We start from the raw sequence: 24,004 nt of genomic DNA on the forward strand, positions 1-24,004 counted from the left end.
AGCTCTCACAGAGTTTATGTCACAGTTAGTGCTGGACAATCCTGAGTCACGCGGCAGGAAAGAAAGCCCCTGGTTTTCACTTTCCCACCCTCTGACGTGTGTGTGTCCCGGAGGGTCACGCCTCATGCCTAGAGTTCCCCTCTTCACTAGCCCACTGGTCTCTGTTCTGACTATTGCCAGGGACACTAAATTTCCTAAAACAACACCGCTTTTGCTGCTGGAGATACTTCACGATTCTAATGTAAATTGGCCAATAATCATAAAAAGCCAGTTTCTGGGTGATTTGTTGTAGTGGGAGAGGAGCTAGAGAGGGTTCTGGGAATGGATTAAAACTCTGAGGATTGACTAATCTTAATCTTAAACCTAATCTTGAGGTTGACTAATTCAGAGCAAGGACAGCATTCTGCTTGAAAAGTTCCTGATGTCTTCTGGCCAGATGGGTTGAGCTTCTCCTCATCCTGCCAACAGTCATAAAGCACCTGAAGTATCAGCTTCTTGTCTGTCTTGACATTACCACATCTTTGTCTTGATTTAGTTAGGATGTCTTAAATTATCTATAGGTGCTCCATTCCAGAGTTTCCACAAGATGGATTCTGTTCTTTTACCAGGTCCAGAAAGAGCCCCATACTAGTTGCCAGACACCCTGGACTTCTAGCTCCATGGACAGTCTGCTGAGAGGCCCTGTAGCAGTTCACCTAGCCTCAGTTCCCCCATTTGCCAAATGAGGGGTTGGGCTGGGTGCCTCCTTGAGTGTCAGCTACCCCCAGCATTCTGGGAAGTCGCACCCAAAATCGGGCTTGGGAATACGGCACACTTTTCCCCTCCCGCTTTGGAAAACTAGTTTGCAGGCATCACCCAGAGAAAGGCCGAGCTGAGTGCCGCTTTCTTTGACTTCCCCTCCACTTTAACTTACTAGCGCTTCCTTTTCTTTTCTTTCAGAGCTCCCCACAGATCGCACAGACTCAGCGGATGAGAGGCGTCTGAGAGATTGAGTGTTGGATTCCTATGATGGAGAAGGCAGATGGTAGGCAGGCCGTGTTCTCTTCCCTGTTTAAAGGGTTAGTTGGTTTGGGTTCATCCCCCGCCAGTTTCTGGAATGCTCTGGAGAGGTCTGTGGGAACCTTACAAATCTCCAAGCACACAGAGCAGGGGCCCAGAACACCTACTTCTGCAGTGAACCCTGGTGGGCAGTAAAGAATAAGAGTGCAGTCTCTTTTTGGGGGGTTTTTCGAGACAGGGTTTCTCTGTGTAACAGCTCTAGCTGTCCTAAACTCGCTCTATAGACCAGGCTAGCCTCGAACTCACAGAGATCTGCCTGCCTCTGCCTCCCCAGGACTGGGATTAAAGACATGTGCCACCACCTGGTAAGAGTGAAATCTTGTGAAGTAAAAAACATTTAACATATAATTTCAAGGTTTTCCAGTCATCCAACTACCAAGAATGCAATAGGTCTCCTCCCTCAACACCTTTTTTTTAACCTATGAGAGAATATGAGGGTTTGTGACTTAAACAATATTTATTATTTCTCAAAATATTGTGTAAGTTGTTGGGTTTCAGTTGGTGTGGCTGATGTCTCCTGGGCCCATTCACATGATCTCCTAGATGGCTAGGTGGGGCTGGATGGTTTAAAATGGCCTTGCTTGTGCATCTGGTCATTTAACTCCTGGGCCATCAGTAATGACTTAACCACATGTCACTTGTCATCCAGGAGGATAGCAGGGCATTATTCCCACATGGAGGCAGAGGAGTCAAGCACAGGAAGGGCAGAAAAATCTCAATGGGCAGTCGGTGTTCATGTTTCTGATGGCCCCTAACCCTCAGCCAAAGCCACAGGACGATACATGGGCCTTGGACTAGAAGAATTACTCAGAGGTGGTTTAATATTGGGCATTTTCCCCCCAAACTATCTGTCATCTCTCATCTATAAATAGGTATTAATAAACTGTCTCCCAGGCTTGGTACATGTTAATCCCACTGATGGAGAATAAGATGCAGTACCACAGTTAAAAGCCAAATTTGAAGCAAGCTTTAATTAAATACTGGTCAGGTGAATGGGCTCTGACCAGGTCCATAACCAGGTTCGTGGGAAATGGCCCTGAGTCGCTGTTTGCAGTGGCTTAAAGAAGAAAAGCCCACAATTCATTGCATTTCCCATCAGGTCCAATCAGGGGAAAGCAGACATCCTGATGTATCTCTTGCCTATGGACCTCCCGCCCACAAGTGATCCAACACAGCTGGTGCAGATGAGTCAAACAAACCTGTTCAGGGGAGTGAAAACATCTGGCTGCTGGCTCCCATTAACAACAGCCTCCAGCATTTCAGGAACTATTTGTCCTTGGGCAAGGGGCTTGCAGATCAGAGGTGTTTTTTTTTTTTTTGTTTATTTGTTTGTTTGTTTCATGGATCTCTGAGGCATAGTAATTAAAACGTAATATGTAATTTTGCCTCTCACGTTCAGAAGGAAACAAGATGCTGCGCATAAGATCATTGAATAATAGTTATCTCGCACAGTGAATGGTCCCTCCCAGGAAACTTGCTGCAGGCCCTAGGGCCCAGGCTCCCAACTCTGATGAGATAGATGCCTTTTTCCAGTATCGGGCAATGGGAGAGTCCACCACCTTTCCGTCACATGGCCCTTACTGGTGGCCCTTACTAGTGGCAGGACCTAGACCTGGAAGTCAGCTGCAGCCCTGCCTCTTGCTTCTATCCAAACACATTGCCCTGTGTTCCAGGAGGCTGCCACTTCCCACAGAGAGCCGCCCTCCCAGTGCTTCCCTGAAAGTGGTCCCTGCTCTGCCTCCTCAATGTCACTCTCTCTAGTGATTCAATGACACCCCCAGTAATTCAAGAAAGGGGCCCCTTCCTTTGGGTACATCCTCTGGATCTTGACTTCTTTTATTTTAGGCAGGGTCTCATTGTGTATCCCTGGCTGGCCAGAACTTTGCTATATAGACCAGACTGACCTTGAACTCGCAAAGATCTGCCTGCCTCCTACCTCTGCCTCCTGAGTGCTGGCACTAAAGGTCTGGGCGACCAGTCCTGACTTTGCAAACCTCTTACCTTCGGTATCTTCTCAAGCTCAGTCTTGGCTCTCAAATGAAAGATTTTGCCTTTCAACACTCTGTTTCCTACTTGATGCCATGTATTCATGCTCCAGATCTGCTCCCAGAGGTTCCCAGGGAAATCGGGGATTTCTACTGCATAGAGGTAAGAGACAGATGTGATAAACAGGGCAGCCTCTCCTTTAGGAGAAGACTGCTCTAGGTCATGAATCTCCACACATTGGACAGCCATCTCCTCTCTGACTTGGTTTGTTCTCCTAATCCAGGGTTCTCCTGAGTGGGCCAGGAGGCTTCGGAGCACATCTTAGGAAACTAACAGAAGCAATAATAGAAAAATGGTCACACTACTGTAATTGTGTCTCCTTGGGAAGTGGGCACGTTGGGAGAAAAAGTTGTGTGGGTAGATGGGAAGTTATGCAGTTATGTGGAGATATTTGTGTGCCAGAGGCACACTGCCTCACTGTCTACTGGAAATCTAAAGCCCAATGGGGACTGTGGTGTGAATCGGGAGTTTACCTCTGCTGTGGTTGTAACAAACACCCGCAGACCTGTGTGGATCTGCTTAGCAATAGCAGTGCAGAGGCTTCTTGTGTCAACTTCATCCCATTCTCTAGAGACATCTAAGCAGAGAGCCACTGGGGAGGTCTGTCACACTGCTAGGAGGAGCCACCAGGCACACAGCCCCAGGCTGTCTTCCCCAGCAATCCCGTCATCATTAGTGTCTTCTTAAAGCCTGCTTCTTTCCCTCCAAATTACTTTCAGTTTCTCTCGATTATATCAACAATCTCTCTACTGGCCCCAGGCCTCTGATTTATCTTTCTTTTAGTTCTTCACAAGAATGTTCATTTCGAACTGTGCAGGATGTTACACATTTATAATCCCAGTTCTCCAGAAGCTGAGTGAAGCAGAAAGATTGACAGTTCAGATCCAGCCTGTACTACATGGTGAGACCCTATCTCAAGACCAAACTAAACCAAACCAACAACCACAACAAACAAACAAACAAAACCCCAAACACCTCTTCTTAAAATTTCACCAACTTACTCCTTAAAGATCGTTAGTGAATTCTGTGACCTAGGCAATAAGTCACATGGTTGGCATGCCTACGAATTGCTTCATGATTCAGCTTTTCTTCACTTTCCCCATTTTTTCTTTCTCTCCTTACTCTTCACACCCACACTTTAAGTTGTGGCCATAGAAACTTTACCCACCCCGGGTGTGCTGTGTGAGCTCACAGCTCTGTGTCTTTGCTGTTTCCCTGACTTCTACCTAGAGAACGACTGTCTCTTTCTGCAGAGTGGACTCCTCTGACACTTACTGGCTTGCTACAGTAATTAATTTCTGGTCCAGGTTTAGCTGAGAGCTCCTCGCTTGGGGTCCTTCCTGTAGTCGAAGTCTGATGCTCCTCGGTGACCTTTCTACTTATGCCTGGCCTTTGGCTAGGGCAGTCATTTTCTCTCTCTCTCTCTCTCTCTCTCACTCTCTTTCTCTCTCTCTCTCTCTCTCTCTCTCTCTGTCTCTCTCTCCTCTCTCTGCCTATGTCCATCCCTTCTTCTCCAGATGGCTTCTATGGGAAGCTGCTTAGACATCCTCACATCATGACAGCCTCTTACATGGTAGAGTTCTTACACGGTAGCTGGCAATCTGGGAGGCTCCTGGTAGGAACTGCCAGTCTCTTTATAGCCTAACTTTAGAGTTCTGTTAGCATCAACCCTGCCATGTTCTTTCGGTCAAAGCATTGCATGACAGCAGAGATTCAAAGTTCTGAAGAAATAGATTCCCCCTTTCTTAGTAGGATTAGCTTGCTTGCTTAAAGGGGCTAAGAACTGATGGAGCCATCTTGGAGATTAATTTCTCTTTTTTTAAAAACTTTTATGTGTATAGGTGTTTTGCCATGGGTGTCTGGTCCCCTGGAACTGTAATTACAGACAGTTGTGAGCTTCCATGTGGGTTCTGGGAATTGAACCTGGGTCCTCGGGAAGAGTAGTCAGTGCTCTTAACCCCTGAGCCAGGATATTAATGTCTTATAAAGTCGTTTGCTTTCTTGTTCTGGCAGATTCGTATTTGCTCACATGATACCCCATCCTGTGTCACTCTTGTGAAGTCTCCCTCCATTAGCGAGGCAAAATTTTTCCTCCATATCCAAGAAAATACTTCCAGAGAAAGGGGAAAAGTTAGTCAGCAAGGAAGACTATTGTAAACTGTGTCCAGTTACTCAGCAGTTTGCTGCGACCGTATTCAGTCATAAAGCCTTTGAGAGAAGTGGCTGTTACTGACTTCTCTTTGTGTCTCTAGAATGTATAATTCAGCAACTGACACACGCGTACTTTGTAAATAGTAGCTGAGGTATATGGATCAAATTGCTGATGTTTTATGTATTTTTGCACTAATCCCAGTGAATGTGTGCAGGCCCTTTTTCGTTCCCAGCAGAGAGTCACAGACATTGACTTCCATCAGGGGACCTCAGTTCTTTACGTTTTGGGCTTCCACAAAAACAGTAACTATAATACTGAGAACATTTATTTATGCACCAGACACGGGACTGAGTGTATCATATTCATTATTAATTAACTAGGCCTCACAATAATCTTACATTAATCTTACATTATTATTCCCACTTTTAAAGGATGAGACACAGGGAAGCTGAGTAGGTTTCCCAAGGTCAAGGAGTAGATTATAGACTTGACTCTGGTATTCTCTTTTGTTTCTCTAGTGAGTTTTTTTTTTTTCCTTTTGAAACAAAGTATCACTCTATAGTTTAGGCTAGCCTGGAACTTAAAACTCCTGCCTTAGCCTTAAGTGCTGAGATTACAGACGGACACCACCATACCCTGCTAGGCTTTGTAGTCTTGACTTCTAAGCTCAATTTTCTCACAGTGTGTTCTCACCCCATGTCTAGAGGTAACAAGGGTGTCATATGAAGAGCTCCAAAGGATTAGTTAACCGGGGAGGGGGGGGGGATGATAATCTGTGCAAGTCTCAAGGACTTCAAGTAGTCATTGGACTGACAGGTTCCTCATGTCTCCTGTGGGAGTCAGGAGGGATATTGTTGGTGCCCTGGCCTAAGGAAGCCTGGCTTAGGTGTCTCTAAGAGGCCATGGGACCCACATATCTATGAAAATATATCTGTTCCTTTCGACTTTTATGAGATTTCCTCTGTTGACAACTGTGTCTCAGTCCATGAACAAGGTGGCATTTCCTCATTAGCATGGACTTTTGAAGTGGAACTTTTTTTTTCTTTTTTTTTATTTAAATTTATTTATTTATTAAGGATTTCTGCCTCGTCCCCACAACCGCTTCCCATTTCCCTCCCCCTCCCCCGATCAAGTCCCCCTCCCTCATCTGCTCGAAGAGCAATCAGGGTTCCCTGACCTGAAGTGGAACTTTTATTGTTCCCTCCTACTCAGTTTTCAGGGGGGAAGAAAAACTTGGCACCCATGATCACCTACTCCAGTTCCTGTTGGTCTTTAGGTAACCAGGGATTTAGGCACCCCAGGAGCTTAAGAAATATAGGTGTTATAAATTATCAATAGTTTAGCCTTTTGCAAGATTTGCTGGAACCTATCTGAGGCATTCCAGTGTCTTTTATTTATTTATTTATTTATTTATTTATTTATTATGTATACAATGTTCTGTCTGTGTGTATGCCTGCAGACCAGAAGAGGGTGCCAGACCTCACTATAGATGGTTGTGAGCCACCATGTGGTTGCTGGGAATTGAACTCAGGACCTTTGGAAGAGCAAGCAATGCTCTTAACCACTGAGCCATCTCTCCAACCCTCCAGTGTCTTTTTGAATGCTGAGAAAACTGTGTGTCTCATCCTGCAGAATCTTTCGTGTCCATCAGTGTCAGCTGGTGCTCTCCTTTGACAAATCGCTGGGCTCTGGCTCAGCAGTTACACGATGCCACCAGAAAAACAGTGTTAGACAATTTTGTTTTCCTGATCTGCAGCTCGACTCATGATAACAACTGAGGTGGCATATTGAAAATAAGAAAGCACAGGCGTTGGCTAAATACACATTGATTTGATAAGATGATATCCCGGCACAGGCAGCAAGCCCATAGGCTCTGTAGCATCCTTCAACGGCTAGAGCACTGGAGGAAAGGCTCATTACGGTAATGTGATGGTAAAGTCACGACATTCAGCATCATGTTAACTTTGTGCTCTTTCTTTATGTCTCATACCTCCCAGCCAAGGACCAATCCTCTCAGGGGGATGAAGAGAAAGATCGTCTGAAGAGCCACCCTTACTCTGTGGAGACCCCGTATGGCTTTCATTTGGACTTGGACTTCCTCAAATATGTGGATGACATTGAGAAAGGACACACCATCAAAAGGATTCCCATCCACAGAAGAGCCAAGCAGGCTAAGTTTAGTACTTTGCCTCGAAACTTCAGCCTTCCCAATAGTGGGCCTCGCACCCACGCCGCTTCTCCCCAGCAAAACTGGTCTCCTGTGGTGCCCAGAAAGATATCCCTGGGGACCCAGGAGCAATCCCAGTCACTGCCACTAGGTGATGTCCCCCGGGCCTCAGCGCATGGCAGTGAGCTGAGCTATCACAGGAAGACCCTTTTGGCAGAGACTACCAGGCAGGTGGAGACTGGGCCTCTGGAAGATGGTGGGAGTGGACGGCCCCAGCTTTTGAGGGCATCCAGCATGCCTGCTACACTACTGCAGAACCGAGCCCCTGATGAGTCCGGTCTGACCTCAGGTCCTTCAGCACTTCTTGCCCTCCCTCAGCTCCAGGGGGAAGGCACTGTCTGTGATGGTACCTTTGACCCCACAAAAGGCTTCACAGGTTTCGAAGCAACAACCCAGTCAACAGACAGAGAGTTAGGAGAGCTAGAACCAGCCATTCCAGAGCTGGTCTGGAAGGGGGCTGAGCCTGCAGAAGGTGGCATAAAGGCTTCAAGTCACCTCTCTCAGCCGTGTCCTCCCTCCTCAGTCCAGAATGTACCCATGGTTCTAGGGAATGTAGAAATTCAGCACCAAGTCAGTAAAGTAGAGGGGGTGTTAACTCCTGGCTCGTCCACGCCCAGCCCACCCCCTCTCCCATCCCCCATCCCTGAGAATGAGCTCACCCTTGAGGAAATTGAGCTCAATATCAGTGAGATCCCACCTCCTCCACCCATCGAGGTGGATGTGAGGAACATTGGTATCCAAGCAACAGAGGAAAGCCTGGGCCTGATAGAGACAGACTCTGGCAACACCTCCAGCCTGAAGAATCAGATCTCAGCCCTTGAGGACAAGCTGTCAGGAAAAACAGAGGAGCTTGCCCAGGTCAGAGCTGCCCTCGCGCAGCAGCAAGAGGAGACAAAGGCTAGGGAACAGAGGATTAAAGAGTTGGAGTGTGCTGTAGCCCAGTTAGAAGAAAAGTTTAGTCAAGGGAAGGTCAGCGATGCTCTGGACCAAACTGACGCCATGGTGAACACTGACCCTCTCCTTGAACTCATCCCCAGAGAATCATGTGACAAGAACATTGGTGTCAACCTGCTGAGAACCCCAGATCCTGAATGCTGGGCATCTAGAGCAGAGAAGAATGGCTTCCCATGGGTCCAAAATAGTCACAAGCAAGGCCATCAGAGCCCTGAAGAGCCTGTGCTGCTGCCCCAAGTGTCACTGTCAAGGAGACCTGAGCAGGTCCTTGCCTCCTCCTTATGTAGCTGCCTCTCCATGGAACTCAGAATCGAAGAAGATGTCTCTGAGCAGGAGAGAGGTCCACAGGTGCGGGCTGAGGACTTGAGCAGGCCAATAGGAGTCTCTTCCTGGAGCAGCCACAGAGGGACTGCGGCGGTGATCAGGGAGGAGGCCAGCTCAGAACTTCCAGGGGCTGAGCGTCCAGGAAGGCCGGCGAGTTCGCCACAAGACGCCACAATCGGGCAGTATGTTAAGAAGATCCAGGAGCTACTGCAGGAGCAGTGGAACTGCCTGGAGCATGGGTACCCCGAGCTAGCCAGCGCCATCAAGCAGCCTGCCTCCAAGCTCAGCAGCATCCAGAGCCAGCTGCTCAGTTCCCTCAACCTATTGCTCTCTGCCTACTCAGCCCAGGCCCCAGAGCAGAAGGAACCTCCTGCCCCTCCCTCTTCCACCACTCCGCCGTCAATGGGTAAATACTGATACCTGGGCCCTGCTTCTCCTTTACGTGTAGGGACTAGGGGCCTTAATTATGAATATGTTTTTGAAAAAGATTTTAACACCCCCAGGTGCTCAGGGAAATAAAAACTGATCTGTCAAGGCCTTGTTACCAGATTCTGTCTAGCTGCAGGGCTTCCACATAAATGTAAGTAGATAGCACAGGTCACAGAGGTACCCAGCGTGGAGGGAAAGCCATTGCTAAGCCTGCAGTAGCAAGCCTTCCCAGAGGGTGCTTGTCTCTGATGCATTATGAATAGGCCGTGTCAAAGCTCAAGAATGATAGATACTACCCGTTCACTCCTCCTGGGTCTTCCTTCTTGCTTCCTGGACTCCGGCAATTCCCACCTTCCTTTCTGGCTTTTCACGTCAGAGGTTTTCTCTAGCTTGAATTTGAAGGGGCATTATAATGAGACCAGAAATAGTTCATTTGATATTTGGGATGTAGGAAGATAAGGAAGCAGGGAGGAATGGCTGGAAGGAGGGAGGACGGGGGGGGTGGATGGAAGGAGAGAGGGAGGGATGCTCATGTATAGAAGTCATCCTTTAGCTGAGCAGGAATGATTGAGATAGCACACACACCCTTCACTGTTGAACGAAGCTGAACCATCGAGTGCCTTGCACAACACAGGTCACCAATCCGCCACTGTCTCGCTTTTCAGCTACTTCCCAGCCCTGAGATAATGCTGACACTACACACATGGTTCTGAGACGTGTTCCAGTAGCTACTCTGTCATCCACATACAAAGAGTGACATCATTCCTAGGGACAGTTCTACAAACATTGAACACAAGGGCCTCCGACTAACAGCCCGAAAACATCCAGTCTGCATTATCTACCCCTATTCCTTTCTCCCTTTTCATATACCCATATCCTCTTAAAGCAAAAATCCTGGTCTGACTGCCCCAAGGTGATTCTAACCTGTGATATTGTGTCTGCCTAGAGATCTCTCCGTCGACCAGCCTTAAATCCATAATGAAAAAGAAAGACTATGGCTTCCGTGCAGGAGGTAATGGGACCAAAAAGAACCTTCAGTTTGTTGGGGTTAACGGTGGGTAAGCATCGCCTGTGAAGCACAGACCGCCTTTCCTGCTACCTAATCCACTGTTGTCCTTAGCACCCTTGTCCTGGGGGTCTCGTTCTTCTGCAGGGATTCACTCTCAGTGGCCTGGTGGGTTTGCAAGTGTCTGACTCCTTGCCAGCTGCACTGGTCTCTTGGAACCTCTGCTTTTAATGGCTTGTCCTGGTCTCCTCAGGGTCCACCTTTAGGTGGCTTGTGGGAGTTTCGGGGTCTCTGGGCCCTTTGAGGAAGGCCTCTGACTTGAACACAACACTAGCACAAGCTCTACAGTTTGTTGAACTTCAAGTTTGATCTCTTTGTTTCCTTCTGGTGCTGAGACTCGAACCCAGGTCTTGCACACAATAGCAGGTACTCTATCTACCACTACACCCCCAAGCCCAGTCCACTTGTGTTTTTCTTCTGCAAATACAACAAAAACAACTAGTCCATTGCTACAGGACATGAGCCACGCCTTCTCTAGACTGGGAGACTGGCTGTTAGTATCATCCATCAATAAGAATGCATTCTGGGAAAGGCATCCTTGGGGTTTCATCATTGTGGGCATCAGATCACTGCACAAGCTGTGACATCACTAAGCAATATAATCTGGGGTATATGGGGATTTGTGGTTGAATGGTATGCTCTTAACTTGTACCTCACTGATCCTAAATTGGTCATTTCACTGTTCATTAAAAGACAGCTGTATGCTAGGTGGGTTTTGAAAAAAAAAAAAAGGCAAGTACATCCTGGTTGTTACCTTTGACTCACAGGTAAGTCAAGAAACAAAGAGAGCCCAGTGAGAGCTCAGCAGGCTAAAGTGCTTGCCACCAAGGCTGAGGACCTGAGTTCAATCCCCAGGACCCAAAAGGCAGAAGGAGAGAACTGACTCCCTCAGACTGTCCTCTGACCTCCATACACACACTGTGAGAGAGAGAGAGAGACAGAAAGAGACAGAGAGAGAGGATACTAATGAATAAATAGATGTAATATAATTTAAAAAAAAATAAGGAAAGGGAACTGTTGATTGGCTATTCTGACAAGGAAGTACCGATTGTTATAGAAACCTGAAGGGGTTCTAGCCCAGACCCGGAAGGGCCTTGATGGCATGGCCATGTTCCTTTCCTCTTTGCTTGCCCTGCCCATGGAGTCTTCTCCTGGTCACTGGTCATTATTTGAATCTCTAGAATCATGGTTTTCAGCATGGCTGCACACCAGGGACACCAAGCTTTGGAAATTCTCGATTGCAGTCATGGAGACTGGTGTAGTTAGCGTGGGGTACAGTCCACATACTGAGAATGCTAAACACTCCAAAGGTTCTAGTGTGTAGCCAAGGTTAAGAGCCTATATCACACACACACACACACACACACACACACACACACACACACTTTATTTTTGAGACAGAGTCTTACTATGTAGCTCAGGATAGCCAAGTACTTGGTTCTCCTATCTCTGTCCCGAGTGTTGCAATTGCAGGTACAAACCACTATGCCCAGCTAGAACCTATGTTCAACATGAAGTCGGTCTTCTTCCCTTCACTGCCCTTTTATTTGTGGCTATTATCACATTAGAGCCTTGTGGAGCGGGTATTGAGGGGCTCACCGCTGTCAGATGTAATCCAGGCTGGAGCAGGGAGGCTAAAGGAGGATTCCTGGCCATGCAGAGAAGTGAGGTAGTTCCAGAATCTCAGGTAGATGTAAGGAGTTAACCTAGACCTGGGCCCCTCTCCAGCTTGGACATTAGGGTTCCAGTAGCAGGTACTGGTGTTGACATACACCACTGGCCCTGGTCAAGAAGGATTGATCAAATGACCTTGTGTCTTTTTCTAGCTATGAGACCACTTCCAGCGAGGAGACCAGTGGGGAGGACACCTCCCCTGAGGACGCGTCTGACGGTGAGATTGAGAAGAAACATGATTGCTCAGAGCCTAGAAAGGACAGAGACACATATCCCACCCGCGAGACTGGGCAAAGTGTCACGGAAGGCGCCGGTAACTCAGGCCAGACAAGTGGGTCTGGGGAGGAGGTCTCTCACCTGAGGCCTGAGAGGTGAGTCACATAGGTAGCATTGGGACACGTGCTACTCTAAAGAAGGGCAAGGGCTTATTTCTCCTTCATCCAGTTTCACCCATCCCTTGAGCAATGTTTCTTGAGGGTCTGTTTTGTGCCAACCCCTATGCTGAGTGAACCAAACAAATGTGACCTCTGCCCCCATGAGGAACAACTCAAGCGGCCCAAGTTCTAGATAACCAGCATTTGTTGGTGCTGTGAACAGGGCCGACTTCACGTGTATTTCGGAACTCATCTCAGCAGTCCCAGAGGTAGCACTTCCCATAATCCTGCTTCACAGAGATGGAAACAGTGGCACTGGGATCCCTGAGTAGGGCAAGGATTTGGGCCCAGGCCTTCTGATTCTTTTTTTTTTTTTTTGCTTTAAAAAAACAACAACAACTATCTTTTCTCATTTTATATGCCAATCCCAGTTCCTACCCCCTCCCGTCCTCCCATTCCATCCATCTTCCTCCTCTGTCCCCCATCCACTCCTCAGAGAGGGTTAGGCTTTCCATGGGGAGTCAACAAAGTCTAGCACATTGCTTTGAGGAAGGACCAAGACCCTCCTTACTATATCAAGGCTGAGCAAAGTATCCCTCCAAAGAGAATGGGATCCAAAAAGCCAGTGCAAACAGAAGGGATAAATCCTGGTCCCATTGCCAGTGGCCCCACAGTCTGCCCCAGCCACACAACTGTCACCCACACTCAGATGGCCTAGTTTGGTCCTGTGCTGGCTGGTTCCTTCCCTGTCAGGCCGGAGTTGTTGGGCTCTGATTAACTCGGGTAAACTGTTTCAGTGGGTGTCCCCCTCATGGTCTTGACCTCTTTGCTCATATTCTCACTCCTCCCACTCTTCAACTGGACTTTGAGAGCTTAACCCAGTGCTCTGCTGTGGGTCTCTGCCTCTGTTTCCGTCAGTTGCTGGATGAAGCTTCTATGATGATATTTAAGACATTCACCAGTCTGACTACAGGGCAAATCAAGATCGGGCACCCTCTCCTCTATTGTTTAGGGTCTTAGCTGGGGTCATCCTTGTGGATTTCTTGGAATTTCTCTAGTGCCAGGTTTCTTCCTAGCCCCATGATGGCTTCCTCAATCAAGATATCTCTTTCCTTGCTCTCTGTCTCTGTCCTTCCCCCATCTTGGCTATCCTGTTCCCTCAAGTTCTCCTTCCTTCTCTCCTTCTCCCTCCTCTTCCCCTTTTATCCTCCCTTCTTCCCCCACCCCCATGCTCCCAATTTTCTCAGGGGATCTTGTCTGTTTTCCCTTCCCAGGGAGATCTATTTGTTTCTGTGGGTTCTCCTTGTTACTTAGCTTCTCTGGGGTCATGGACTATAGACTTGTTATCCTTTGCTTTACAACTAGTATCCACTTAAGAGTGAGTACATACCATGCTCATCTTTCTGGGTCTTCTTCACTCAGGATGTAGTTCCATCCATGTGTATGCAAATTTCAAAATGTCATTGTTTTTTACCGCTGAGTAGTACTCCATTATGTAAATGTGCCACATTTTCTTTATTTATTCTTCGATTGAGAGGCATCTAGATTGTTTCCACGTTCTGGCTATTACACGTTAGGCTGCTATGAACATAGCTGAGCACATGTCCTTGTAGTATGACTGAAGATCCTTTGAGGATATGCCCAAGAGTGGTATTGCTGGGTCTTGAGGTAGGTTGATTCCCACTTTTCTGAGGAAGTGCTATACTGATTTTCAGAGTGGCTGTACAAGTTTGCATTCCCACCAGCAATGGAGGAGTGTTCCCCTTGCTTCACATTCTCTCCAGCATAAGTTATCATTGGTGCCTTTCACCTTAGCCATTCTTACAGGTATAAGATGGAATCTCAGAGTCGTTTTGATTTGCATTTCCCTGATGGCTAAGGATGTTGAACATTTCCTTAAGTGTCTTTCAGCCATTTGAGATTTTTCTGTTGAGAACTCTCTGTTTAGCTCTGTACCCACTTTTTAATTGGATTACTTGGTATTTTGATGTCTAATTTCTGGTTCTTACACAGTCTCTTCTGCCATTGCCCGAGTGCTGGGACTTCATGCAACTGGTGACAAGAGTTCCACACTTTGACCATCAGGGTCACCTCAGTGTCCTGGACGCAGCCCTATAGGTCTGATCTGAGGCCTGTAAGGAGAGATGCTGGGAAATGACCAGCCCAGAGTAGGCCCTCAATACACAGAAATGGGCCAGCTAGAACCATTGGCATCACTCCACCATCCTCAGTGTGGCTTTGGAGGATGGAAGAACAGAGATGGCCATAAGCAGGCCTACAGGGCTGCTCTGTTGCAACAGCCCAATCAGAATGTCCTATTAAATCTTCATGAGAAGAAGTCCTCACAGTGATGAGACAAGCGCCTGTCACTGTGGTACCCCAACCTCAGAGCTTCTCATCTTACCAACGCTATCCGTGTTAGTCCTGTCCTTCATGGAGGACTAACTCGAAGAAACTGCTGGCGGGGATTGGGTTCTTTAGGTTTCTCTGGGCACCCGGGCAGGAAGGGATCTCTTTCCTTCCTGGCATGACAATATTACCCCATGCGTTCCTTATCTGCTCCAGCCCCTGCCAAAAGCAGCATGAAAAGACAGCCACCTGACCTTCAGAAGTGCTCAGAGGCCGAGCCGCGTAGAGCTATGAGCGGCCATGTTTCTTAGGAATGCCCCTCATTGTGGAGAGGTTGCCCAGCTTGAGCGTTTCAGCTGTTGAAGGTGGAGAGTGAATGTCTTTCTGTCAGCATTCTCAACGATATAATCTCTCTGTTTCCTTTAGGTGTAAACCCTCAGAGGAATTTCTTAACGCATGCCAGGCACTGAGCCAACACCTGCCAGAGACTGGGGCCACCACCAACCATCTCCTGGTACTCGGACCTCCCACTGTCACACAGGGGTTTCCAATGGGATGACTTTGGTCCCCTACCTGAGGCGGCAGTGTGTGTGTGTGTGTGTGTGCGCGCGCGCGCGCACACACACACACACACACACACACAGAGTTCCATTCATCGGGCATTCTGTGATTTACCCAAGTGCTGTCCCCTCAGGAGACAAGCTGAGAAAATAGAAAGATTCTGTACCAGAAAACTAGCCATGGGTCAGAGGCACTTTACCAACTATTTTTAAAAATCATAGCCAAGTGCCTGCCACTAAACTCGGTGGCTTAGACTTCAAAGTGCCTTGCAGTTCAACAAAACCGTGGGTAAAGTGGAAAAAGACATGTGGAATGTGACCTAGGTTTTACTTCCAGGACCTCTTCCAAAGGCAATTAACTGAATGCCCAGGGCTGGTTTCCTCAGCAATAAACGGCAGTGATTGGTAGCCTGTCTCTATCATCCCTAAGTTCTCACACTTGACACTACCATGCTACTGCTTTGCTTAACGGGTATTAATGGGTCAGGAGACCAAAAATAAAACCATATCTCCATTTGATCTGTTCCACCCTTATGTCCCGTGGAGATTCGAACCTGTAATTCTTGCATTCTATTTTTAATCAAGAGCTACTGGCCTGAACCAGGAGATAGCTGTCAAACCCAAAGTGAAAAAACCTGTAAGCACCTTCAAAGCCCATTTTCTCCCTCAGCGGAGCAGCCCAGAGATTAAAAATGATAGATTCAGCAGTGCTTGTTACTCACCCAACCCAGTCTCGGGTTTTGTTTTTTTCTTTTTAATCTTAGTTGATTTGGCAAACAGCATTCCCCAGGCTGTTAAGGAGCCAGTACATGAGACGGATGTTGGTGGAGGCTCCCGATACTCAGATTGCATAACTAAGCTCTGTTTTAACCATTTGTTCATCCGCTCATCGCTTTTGAGATAAGGTCTTACACAGTCCAACCTGATCTCAGACTCATACAGCCAAGTGCGACTTTGAACTTTCTCCTGCCTCCACCTGCTACTGTGCCTGCTTTTAAGTGGGTGCTGAGAACTGGATGCATGACCAGCAAGCTTCACCTCATTGTTTAAAGTCTACCACTGGATTCCATAATTCCAGGGCTTTCCTTCAGATTTTCTTGATGCTCTAGATAAAGAAGATATTCTGATCTAGAGAAATGTTTCAGCCCACAATTCTCATGTTTCTGCTCCGGAAATGTGACAAAAGCCCACATTTTAAACCAAACAGGATGTGAAGCCCCTTCATCCCTGCCATCTTGCCCCTGCCTAAGAGGCAAAGTAGGTTTTTAAATTACCTCACCCCATAGAACCACGGAAACAAGGAAGCCAGACCCATTTGATAGCAGGGACAAGAAATATTCCATGGGCTTGTATGGTCACACGGCTGAGCTAGGGCTTGTATCTAGTCATGTGAATTTAATGACTAAACCTGGATCCTCTTCTAAAATAAGCATAAAATCATTTATAATAGCCACATCCAGCAGGGTGGTAGTGGCGCACGCTTTTAATCTCAGCACTTGGGAGGCAGAGGCAGGCAGATCTCTGTGAGTTCGAGGCCAGCCTGGTCTACAAGAGCTAGTTCCAGGACAGGCTCCAAAGCTACAGAGAAACCCTGTCGCAAAATAACAAAAAAAATAATAAAATAAAATAAAAAATAATAGCCACATCTCAATAGCATCTCTTGTCCATTAGGTAAATATTTGAAACATGCGGCCTGTTACACACAGAGCTGATCCTTCTTCTACTTGCTATTTATTTTGTATATAATTGCCAATGGGTGGGAAGTAAAGGGCTGGGAGAATCAGACCAGCATCAAGTGTGCAGCAGGATTCTTGGTCCTGCCATCTCGGATCTCCCAGATGAAACAGGAAGGACCACAGGGAAGTGTGAGAGAGGCAGAGAGGCAGAAGCATCCACAGCTGACCTATCCAAGTGCCCCCGAGAGCTCTAACTAGGGTGCCTAAGCCAGGAGATCTCTCGTAATCAGAATCTCCACTGTTTCAGAGGCAAATTCTGAATACCATCAGCCAAGAGTGGTTCCGTGTGTCCAGCCGGAAGTTATCTAGCCCTGCCGTGGTGGCCACTTACCTCCTCGAGGTCCAGTCTCGTTCCCCACATCTTCTGAAGCTGCTTGTCAACCTGGCAGACCGAAGCGGGAACACAGCCCTTCACTACAGCGTGTCTCATTCCAACTTCGCCATCGCGAAGCTGCTGCTGGACACAGGTCAGAGACGGCGCTGTGACACCTGCGTCCCTCTTTGGAGGCCCACCGCTTTGTTCTTATAAAATGGTATCTTTTTATGTTGCTCAAGCTATCCTGAATGCCTGGACTCAAACCATCGCCCTGCTTCAGTCTCCTAAGTATCTGGGACTACAGTAAGGGGCTTCTTATGTCACACTCCTTTCTCATCACTCCGAGTTCCTCTTGTCCAGGAACAGAGCCAGACTGGCAAATGCTTTGTTGGGGGGGTCGGGGGGCTCAAGGCAGTATTTCACAGGGTAGCTCAGACTGGCCTTGAACTCACAGAGATTCACCTGCCTCTGCCTCCCACGTGCTGGGATTAAAGCTGTGTTTTGTTGTTGTTTTGTTTCTTATTTCGGAAAGCTCCACGAGCTCGCATGTCTTCTCTGCAACAGGACCCACGCTAATCTCCGATCATCCCATCTTAGTACATACGCCCCAGAACCAAGTTCCCATTGCCTGTGCTCTGTCATTTATTCTTCACAGTGTCTCTTGTCCCTGTGGTGTCATCAGTACGGTCCCTCTCAGTTGAGCAACTGAGGCTTGGGGCTATAGAATTTGTTCAGGTCATAAGGCAGATTTTGCGTTTGGTCTGTCCAGCTCCAGAGCTGTGCCACACCTCAGGAAAGGCCACCTCCTCTTGTCTCCATAAAACACTATTATCAAAGAATGACTCCAATTTACCAATTTGACGCATGCACGTTTCATCAAGTATCTGTTGATTTCTTATGACTTGTACGCCTTATAATCAGGGATGCAGAAGTGAGTGAGCCCTCTGTTTCTCAGAAGCTTATTGCTTGACTCAGAGTTGGGGCCTGGAAAGATGGCTCATCATTTAAGAACAGTCTGCACCTCCAGAGGACCTAGGTTTATTTTCCAACACCCACATGGAGGCGCACACTTCATCTTAGGGTTTCTACCGCTGTGAAGAGACACCATGACCATGGCAACTCTTACAAAGAAAACATTTAACAGAGGCGACTGGCTTACCGTTCAGAGATTCAGTCTATTATCATCATGGTGAGACACAGAGGCATGCAGGCAGACAATGGTGCTGGAGAGGTAGCTGCTACATGCTGCTGTGCAGACAACAGGAAGTAGACTGTGATACTGGGAGTGGCTTGAGCATATATGAGACCTCAAAGTCCACCCCACCCTTCTTCCAACAAGACCACACTTCCTAACAGTGCCACTCCCTGTGGGAGCGTCATTTTCTTTCAAACACCACACACCTCTCTATAACTCTAGTTCCAGGAGCTCTGATAACCTCTTCTGGCCTGGGCCGGTACCAGGCATGCATGTGGTACACATATACACGCTGGCAAAGCACTTATACAGATAAAATGCTAAAATAATAATTTTAAAAAGTCAGAGTGGGGTGGGATGATGCCTCAGAAGAGAGAGATCTAGACAAGATTTCAAGATGCAGAAGTGAGATAGCGCCTAGTTTAGAGAACAGGATAGGAGCCTGGAGCAGCCTGAGGAGTGTGTTAGGAGACGAGAACACTGTGGAACATGGGAAAGAAAACCTCCCTGGGGCCAAAAGACTTCTGGTTTGTACAGGAGGTGAATGAAGGTTTGGAAGCTAAGCTGGAGGCATGCATGCAGGGCGTTGGGTGCTGATGGTATTGGAACCCTGTTGGAAGGTACTGGGAAGCTGAGTGCGTTTTTGTGTAGAAAGCACATGGCAAATAAATCCTTCAGGAAGAGTGACCTCACGGTAGGACTGGGTTAGGCACAGTTGAGGATGTGGCAGGCAGACTAGAGGGCACCGCAGGGGTCCACAGTGAGACAGTGCAGGTTTTCAGTAGGTGGAAAGAGCAAGCTGCACCTCCAGAGGACCCAGGTTCACATCAAAAGGGTGAACGAGACCAACTAGCTGTAAGGTGTGCGGAGAACTGCATGATCTGTCAAGCGCAGGTGGCTGAGAAGGTGATAATTCTACAGACAGGAAGGACCAGGTGGGAAATGCTGTGTCCTGGCAAAGTTAGGTCGTTGCTTTCTTTTGTGTCTTGCTTGCCTGGTTTGAACAGCATACTGTCAGCAGCCAAGGCAAGGGCAGTTTCTTGCCCAAATGGCCAGCTTTTGCCATAAAGAAAGCAAACTCCATGTGGAGGTTCTTCAGTGTCCATCACCCCTTTCTGAAGTTAAGTTGGTGCTGTCAGTAATAGACATGTCTCACTGTCATGAAAAGCCTCATGTTATTAAAACACTTTAAATGCCATATTCTGTGGGTTTTCAAAGGGTTTGAAGATCACCTATCTGTCTAAAATATATCTCTGTATGACCTTGAAAATATATCTAACATGACTATAAGTTTGATAGTTCTAGATGACTATTAGCCTGTACTTATTATCCTAAATAGCTCTTAAAGACTAAATTTTCACATAACCTTTTAAATGAACTGCATAGGTACAGCACCTTAGATAAGAATAGAAACATATGTACAGGGAGCTGGAGAGGTGGCTCAGAGGTTAAGAACACTGATTGTTCTTCCAGAGGTCCTGAGTTCAAGTCCCAGCAACCACATGGTGGCTCACAACCATCTGTAATGAAATCTGGTGCCCTCTTCTGGCCTGTAGGCATACATGCAGACTGAACACTGTGTACAAAATAAATAAGTAAATCTTTAAAAAGAAACATATGTACAGTATAACAAAAATAACTTTAAATTTGTATCTATAGGCAAAAGTCCACACTGATGTAAAGTATTTGAGATTAGTGGTTGTTTAAAAGTAGACTCAACATTCCACCCGTTATCTCATCATTTCTATATTAATTCCCTTTTTCCTTCAGATAGAGATCTTTGAATCTAACTCTGTTGTTTAGCTTTTTTCCTGACCATGACCAATAACAACTTGTAACTATCCCCGCAAAGTGATGACAAACTTTTATAACCCATTGAAAGACCAAAAGCCATCCATTCCACATCCATGATGTGGGCATCATGGTCTCTAGAACATGCTTCCTGTTGTCTGTGGGTGCTGGCATCTTCAGGAGAACATGGGAAAATTAAGATAAAGGTCAAGTCCTGGCTAGAACAGTCTGTGAGGCTGGACCATCTCAGTCAGCAACCTTAACACCGTTTTGGATGCTGAACCCTGAGGAAATTGCAACAGAGGCATTCTGATACTGGGTTACCTGGTATCTGGTCCCCTTGCTCTGAAAACACATAAACTTTCAAAGGTAACATACATATCTGAATTAATGCAAGTATGGACTGTGCATTGTATACAAATCAGCCAAAGATGACTCTTTTGTTTTATGCTTGAACAAGTAAAATATTTGTCACCTGCCTTATAGTTTTTCTAGGTTTATTTCTTTATAAAATAGCCAGGATTTTTAGGGGGTCTTCTCTGGTCAAACCTGATCTTCTTTAACCTTGAATGAATCCATAGCCTTTCATTTTCTGTGGAAACAAAAGTATAACCTCTTCTCCAATGCAATATATTTTTTGGCTTCCATTTTGAAGATAACGCATTTTTAAAATATATAGGTTGTTCTTCATTAAATTCTCCATAGGAAAATATGTATATATAGGTTGGTTTAATTTAGTAGCTTTTATAATCCAGTGTCTCCCAGCACCTATTGTTTGCTCATCAGTGACCAAAAGGTTTTAAGACAACACAATAGTATACAGGATCCAGACTCCCTGGGTTTCTTTTTATTACTTTACTCTTTCTTTAAAGACATCATTATTTCTAAACTATTATTTACTTATTTATATGACTGTGTATACTCTTTTTCTTTTTTTCTTGAGCCTATGCACATAGTTAAACACACTGTCACCTGTTTATAGGATTTTTTTTTCGACCTGAACCTGCCTTACTGTGTATCTGCAACCCTTTCTGTCTGCAGGAGTAAAATCTTAAACTTCCACGCAGCTTAGCTAGTGGCAGGCTGGCAGCTGGCTCCACCACCTCAGTTCCCTCAGAGCCTGGCCTCATGATGGATGAAGGGACTGGTGGGAACCGTGTTTACCACCCCAGCCTGGGAAATTTCTGGGTTCACACTGCTGTAGATGTTTCTACCTGGTCTCATACCAATGAGTAGTTTGCCACCCACTGCTCATAAATTCCATTCAAGTATTTGGTAGCAAGGCCTCTTAAAAGAGCCACATCTCTGTATGCCACTAGCACGGAGACTACCCAAGAGACCACAGTCTCCAGGAAGATGTGTTTGACTCTGTGTTCTGACCTTTTTTAAAAAAAAAAAAAAGTTTTGTTATGCCTTGTGTGGATATACATTACTGGACATTGAGCACAGGATGTAGTCAGACTTTTTCTGTCCTACCAGCCAGCTCCCAAATAACCACATGGAGACTCTTATTAACTATGAAAGCTCAGCTGATAGCTTAGGGTTATTCCTAACTAGCTCTTATAACTTAAACTAAAACATATTTTTATTAATCTACATTCTACCATGTGGCTTTTACTTCTCTCCCATTCTATGTCTGACTCATTCTACATCTGGCTGGCTTCTTTTTCCCAGCAGCCTTTCTCTGGCTCTCCCGCCTATACCTCCTGCCTAACTAATGGCCATTTACCTTCTTATTAAACTGATCAGAAAGTGCCTTGCCAAAGACACAACACTGAAATAGCTGAGTAAGTACAAGCAAAGAGTCTGAAGGCTTGCTGAGGAGAATGAGCTGAACGTGTCATTCCTTAACCTTGGTGAAAGAGGTGTCCGCGACAGAACTGTCACACTCCCAAACCTGGGCTCCCTTCAGAGGGCAGTTGTGACACACTCAGAAAATACACGAGTAAGTGAGTCATTATTGAGGAGGGAGCCATAAAGCTCCTCTCTGTAGGCAACCGTTAGTAATGACCCTTTATTTTGCCTGAACGCCACTGTGGCTCATTGAGTGGAAGCATGCTCAGTTGAGAGCCTTCTTCTCTCTCTCCTCCATGAATGATTGATTTTTCTCATTAGACATTGCTCAAAAGCAGCTGCTGTAAGAACATGGGTCCTCGGCCTCCTTCTGTGCTCTGCAGAGGGGAGAGACATCACTCCACTGTGCGATAAATGTTTCTAAAGAGAGACAAGAAAGCTGGTAGCCTAGGCATCAACACTTCTTAGAGCAAACATAAAACAGTCAGAGGGGTAGCAATTAAAAAATCTTACAGCATGGGTATCCACTTCTTTCTTAAATTATATTTATTTATTTATAAATATTTATATTTAGAGACACATGTACCACAGTGTGCATGTAGACAGAGGTCAGAGGACAACTCGTGAGGGTCATTTCTCTCCTTCTACTATCCAGGACCCAGGACTGAACCCAGGTTGTCAGATTGGTGGTAGGTGCCTTTACCCACTGAGGCACCTGGCTGGCCCACAGTGTCTGCTTCTTTACCAGGGCACAGTTGTGATAAATAGAGCTGTCATACAGCCTTTGTCATCTGTCTATCATGATGGTGGTTGGGGCCTCAGGGAGAAAACTGTGCTAATGAGCCAGGGTTGGTTTCTGTGTCTGCTGGTGTCTGTGTTCCTATGGCACACTTCTGAAATATTCTTTAAATGAGATGAAGCAATATTTTTTCTCTCTCACGGAACTTATAGGTACCCCTAATTGACAACTTTTTTTTTTTTTTGGTTTTTCGAGACAGGGTTTCTAATTGACATCTTTTTATCAGCCAGTTTTGTTGTGACGAATATCCCAGTCTACATGAGTGTCATTCTGAATGGTTATAACAATGGCTGCTGATGCCCTCTGGTATTTACTATGTGCTATTCTTGGTGATTTACTTATATTGATCACAAATTTGGTAATAGTCCTAAAAGGTAGGTTCCATTGTCATTCCCTCTTACAGAGGAGGATACAGCAGGATCTACTGAGACAGATTTAATTTTGCCTCAGTCACACAACTTTCTTCAATGAGCAACAGCACAAGACGGTGTGAGTTTCCACTGTCCTGGCATGGTGTCATTTGGATCCCAGGTCTCAGTCTTTGTGTAGAAATCCTGCTGCTTCTTTGATGCAGAAGAACATGAACGTGTATCCCTGGGGCTGTGGCTCAGGAGTGTCTTTTAAATTATCCTTTACCGCCTCATCTTAAAAATGTCTTAGTTTATCATTCTATCATGAAAGCTATATTCCCCATTGTTCCAGTACAAGAATTAGGAAGTTCTTTTCTTTCTTCAATAATTTTCTGTTTGTCCTGTATTCCTTCCTTCCTTCCTTCCTTCCTTCCTTCCTTCTTTCCTTCCTTCCTTCCTTCCTCCCTCCCTCCCTCCCTTCCTCTTTCTTTCTTTCTTTCTTTCTTTCTTTCATTCAAGATTTATTTATGAGCTGGGTAGTGGTAGCACACGCCTTTAATCCCAGCACTCAGGAGGCAGAGGTATAAATGGATCTCTGTGAGTTCGAAGTAAGCTTGGTCTACAGAGTGAGTTCCAGGACAGCCAAGGCTACACAGAGAAACCCTGTCTCCAAAACAAACAAAAAAGATTTATTTATGTATACAGTGTTCTGCAGAAGAAGGCACCAGATCTCATTCTAGTCGGTTGTGAGCCACCATGTGGTTGCTGGAACTGAACTCAGGACCTCTGGAAGAGCAGCCAGTGCTCTT

At 46.3% G+C, this 24,004-nt stretch overlaps 1 protein-coding gene across 1 annotated transcript in view; it reads left to right on the plus strand.

Moving 5' to 3' along the window:
• Kank4 (KN motif and ankyrin repeat domains 4) overlaps positions 1–24,004 on the plus strand; it is a 73,765-nt gene that overhangs the window by 34,059 nt on the left and 15,702 nt on the right. The window contains exons 2-7 of the mRNA XM_041652337.1: positions 940–1,024; positions 7,255–9,168; positions 10,138–10,249; positions 12,084–12,302; positions 15,081–15,168; positions 17,198–17,417. Coding sequence (XP_041508271.1) covers positions 1,006–1,024; positions 7,255–9,168; positions 10,138–10,249; positions 12,084–12,302; positions 15,081–15,168; positions 17,198–17,417 — 2,572 coding nt within the window. The 5' untranslated portion in view covers positions 940–1,005. The remainder of the gene's footprint in view (positions 1–939; positions 1,025–7,254; positions 9,169–10,137; positions 10,250–12,083; positions 12,303–15,080; positions 15,169–17,197; positions 17,418–24,004) is intronic.

Source organism: Microtus oregoni, unplaced genomic scaffold (genome assembly GCF_018167655.1).
Source record: "Microtus oregoni isolate MIOR12 unplaced genomic scaffold, Mior012 000005F_ref0000423, whole genome shotgun sequence".
Lineage (NCBI taxonomy): Eukaryota > Metazoa > Chordata > Mammalia > Rodentia > Cricetidae > Microtus > Microtus oregoni.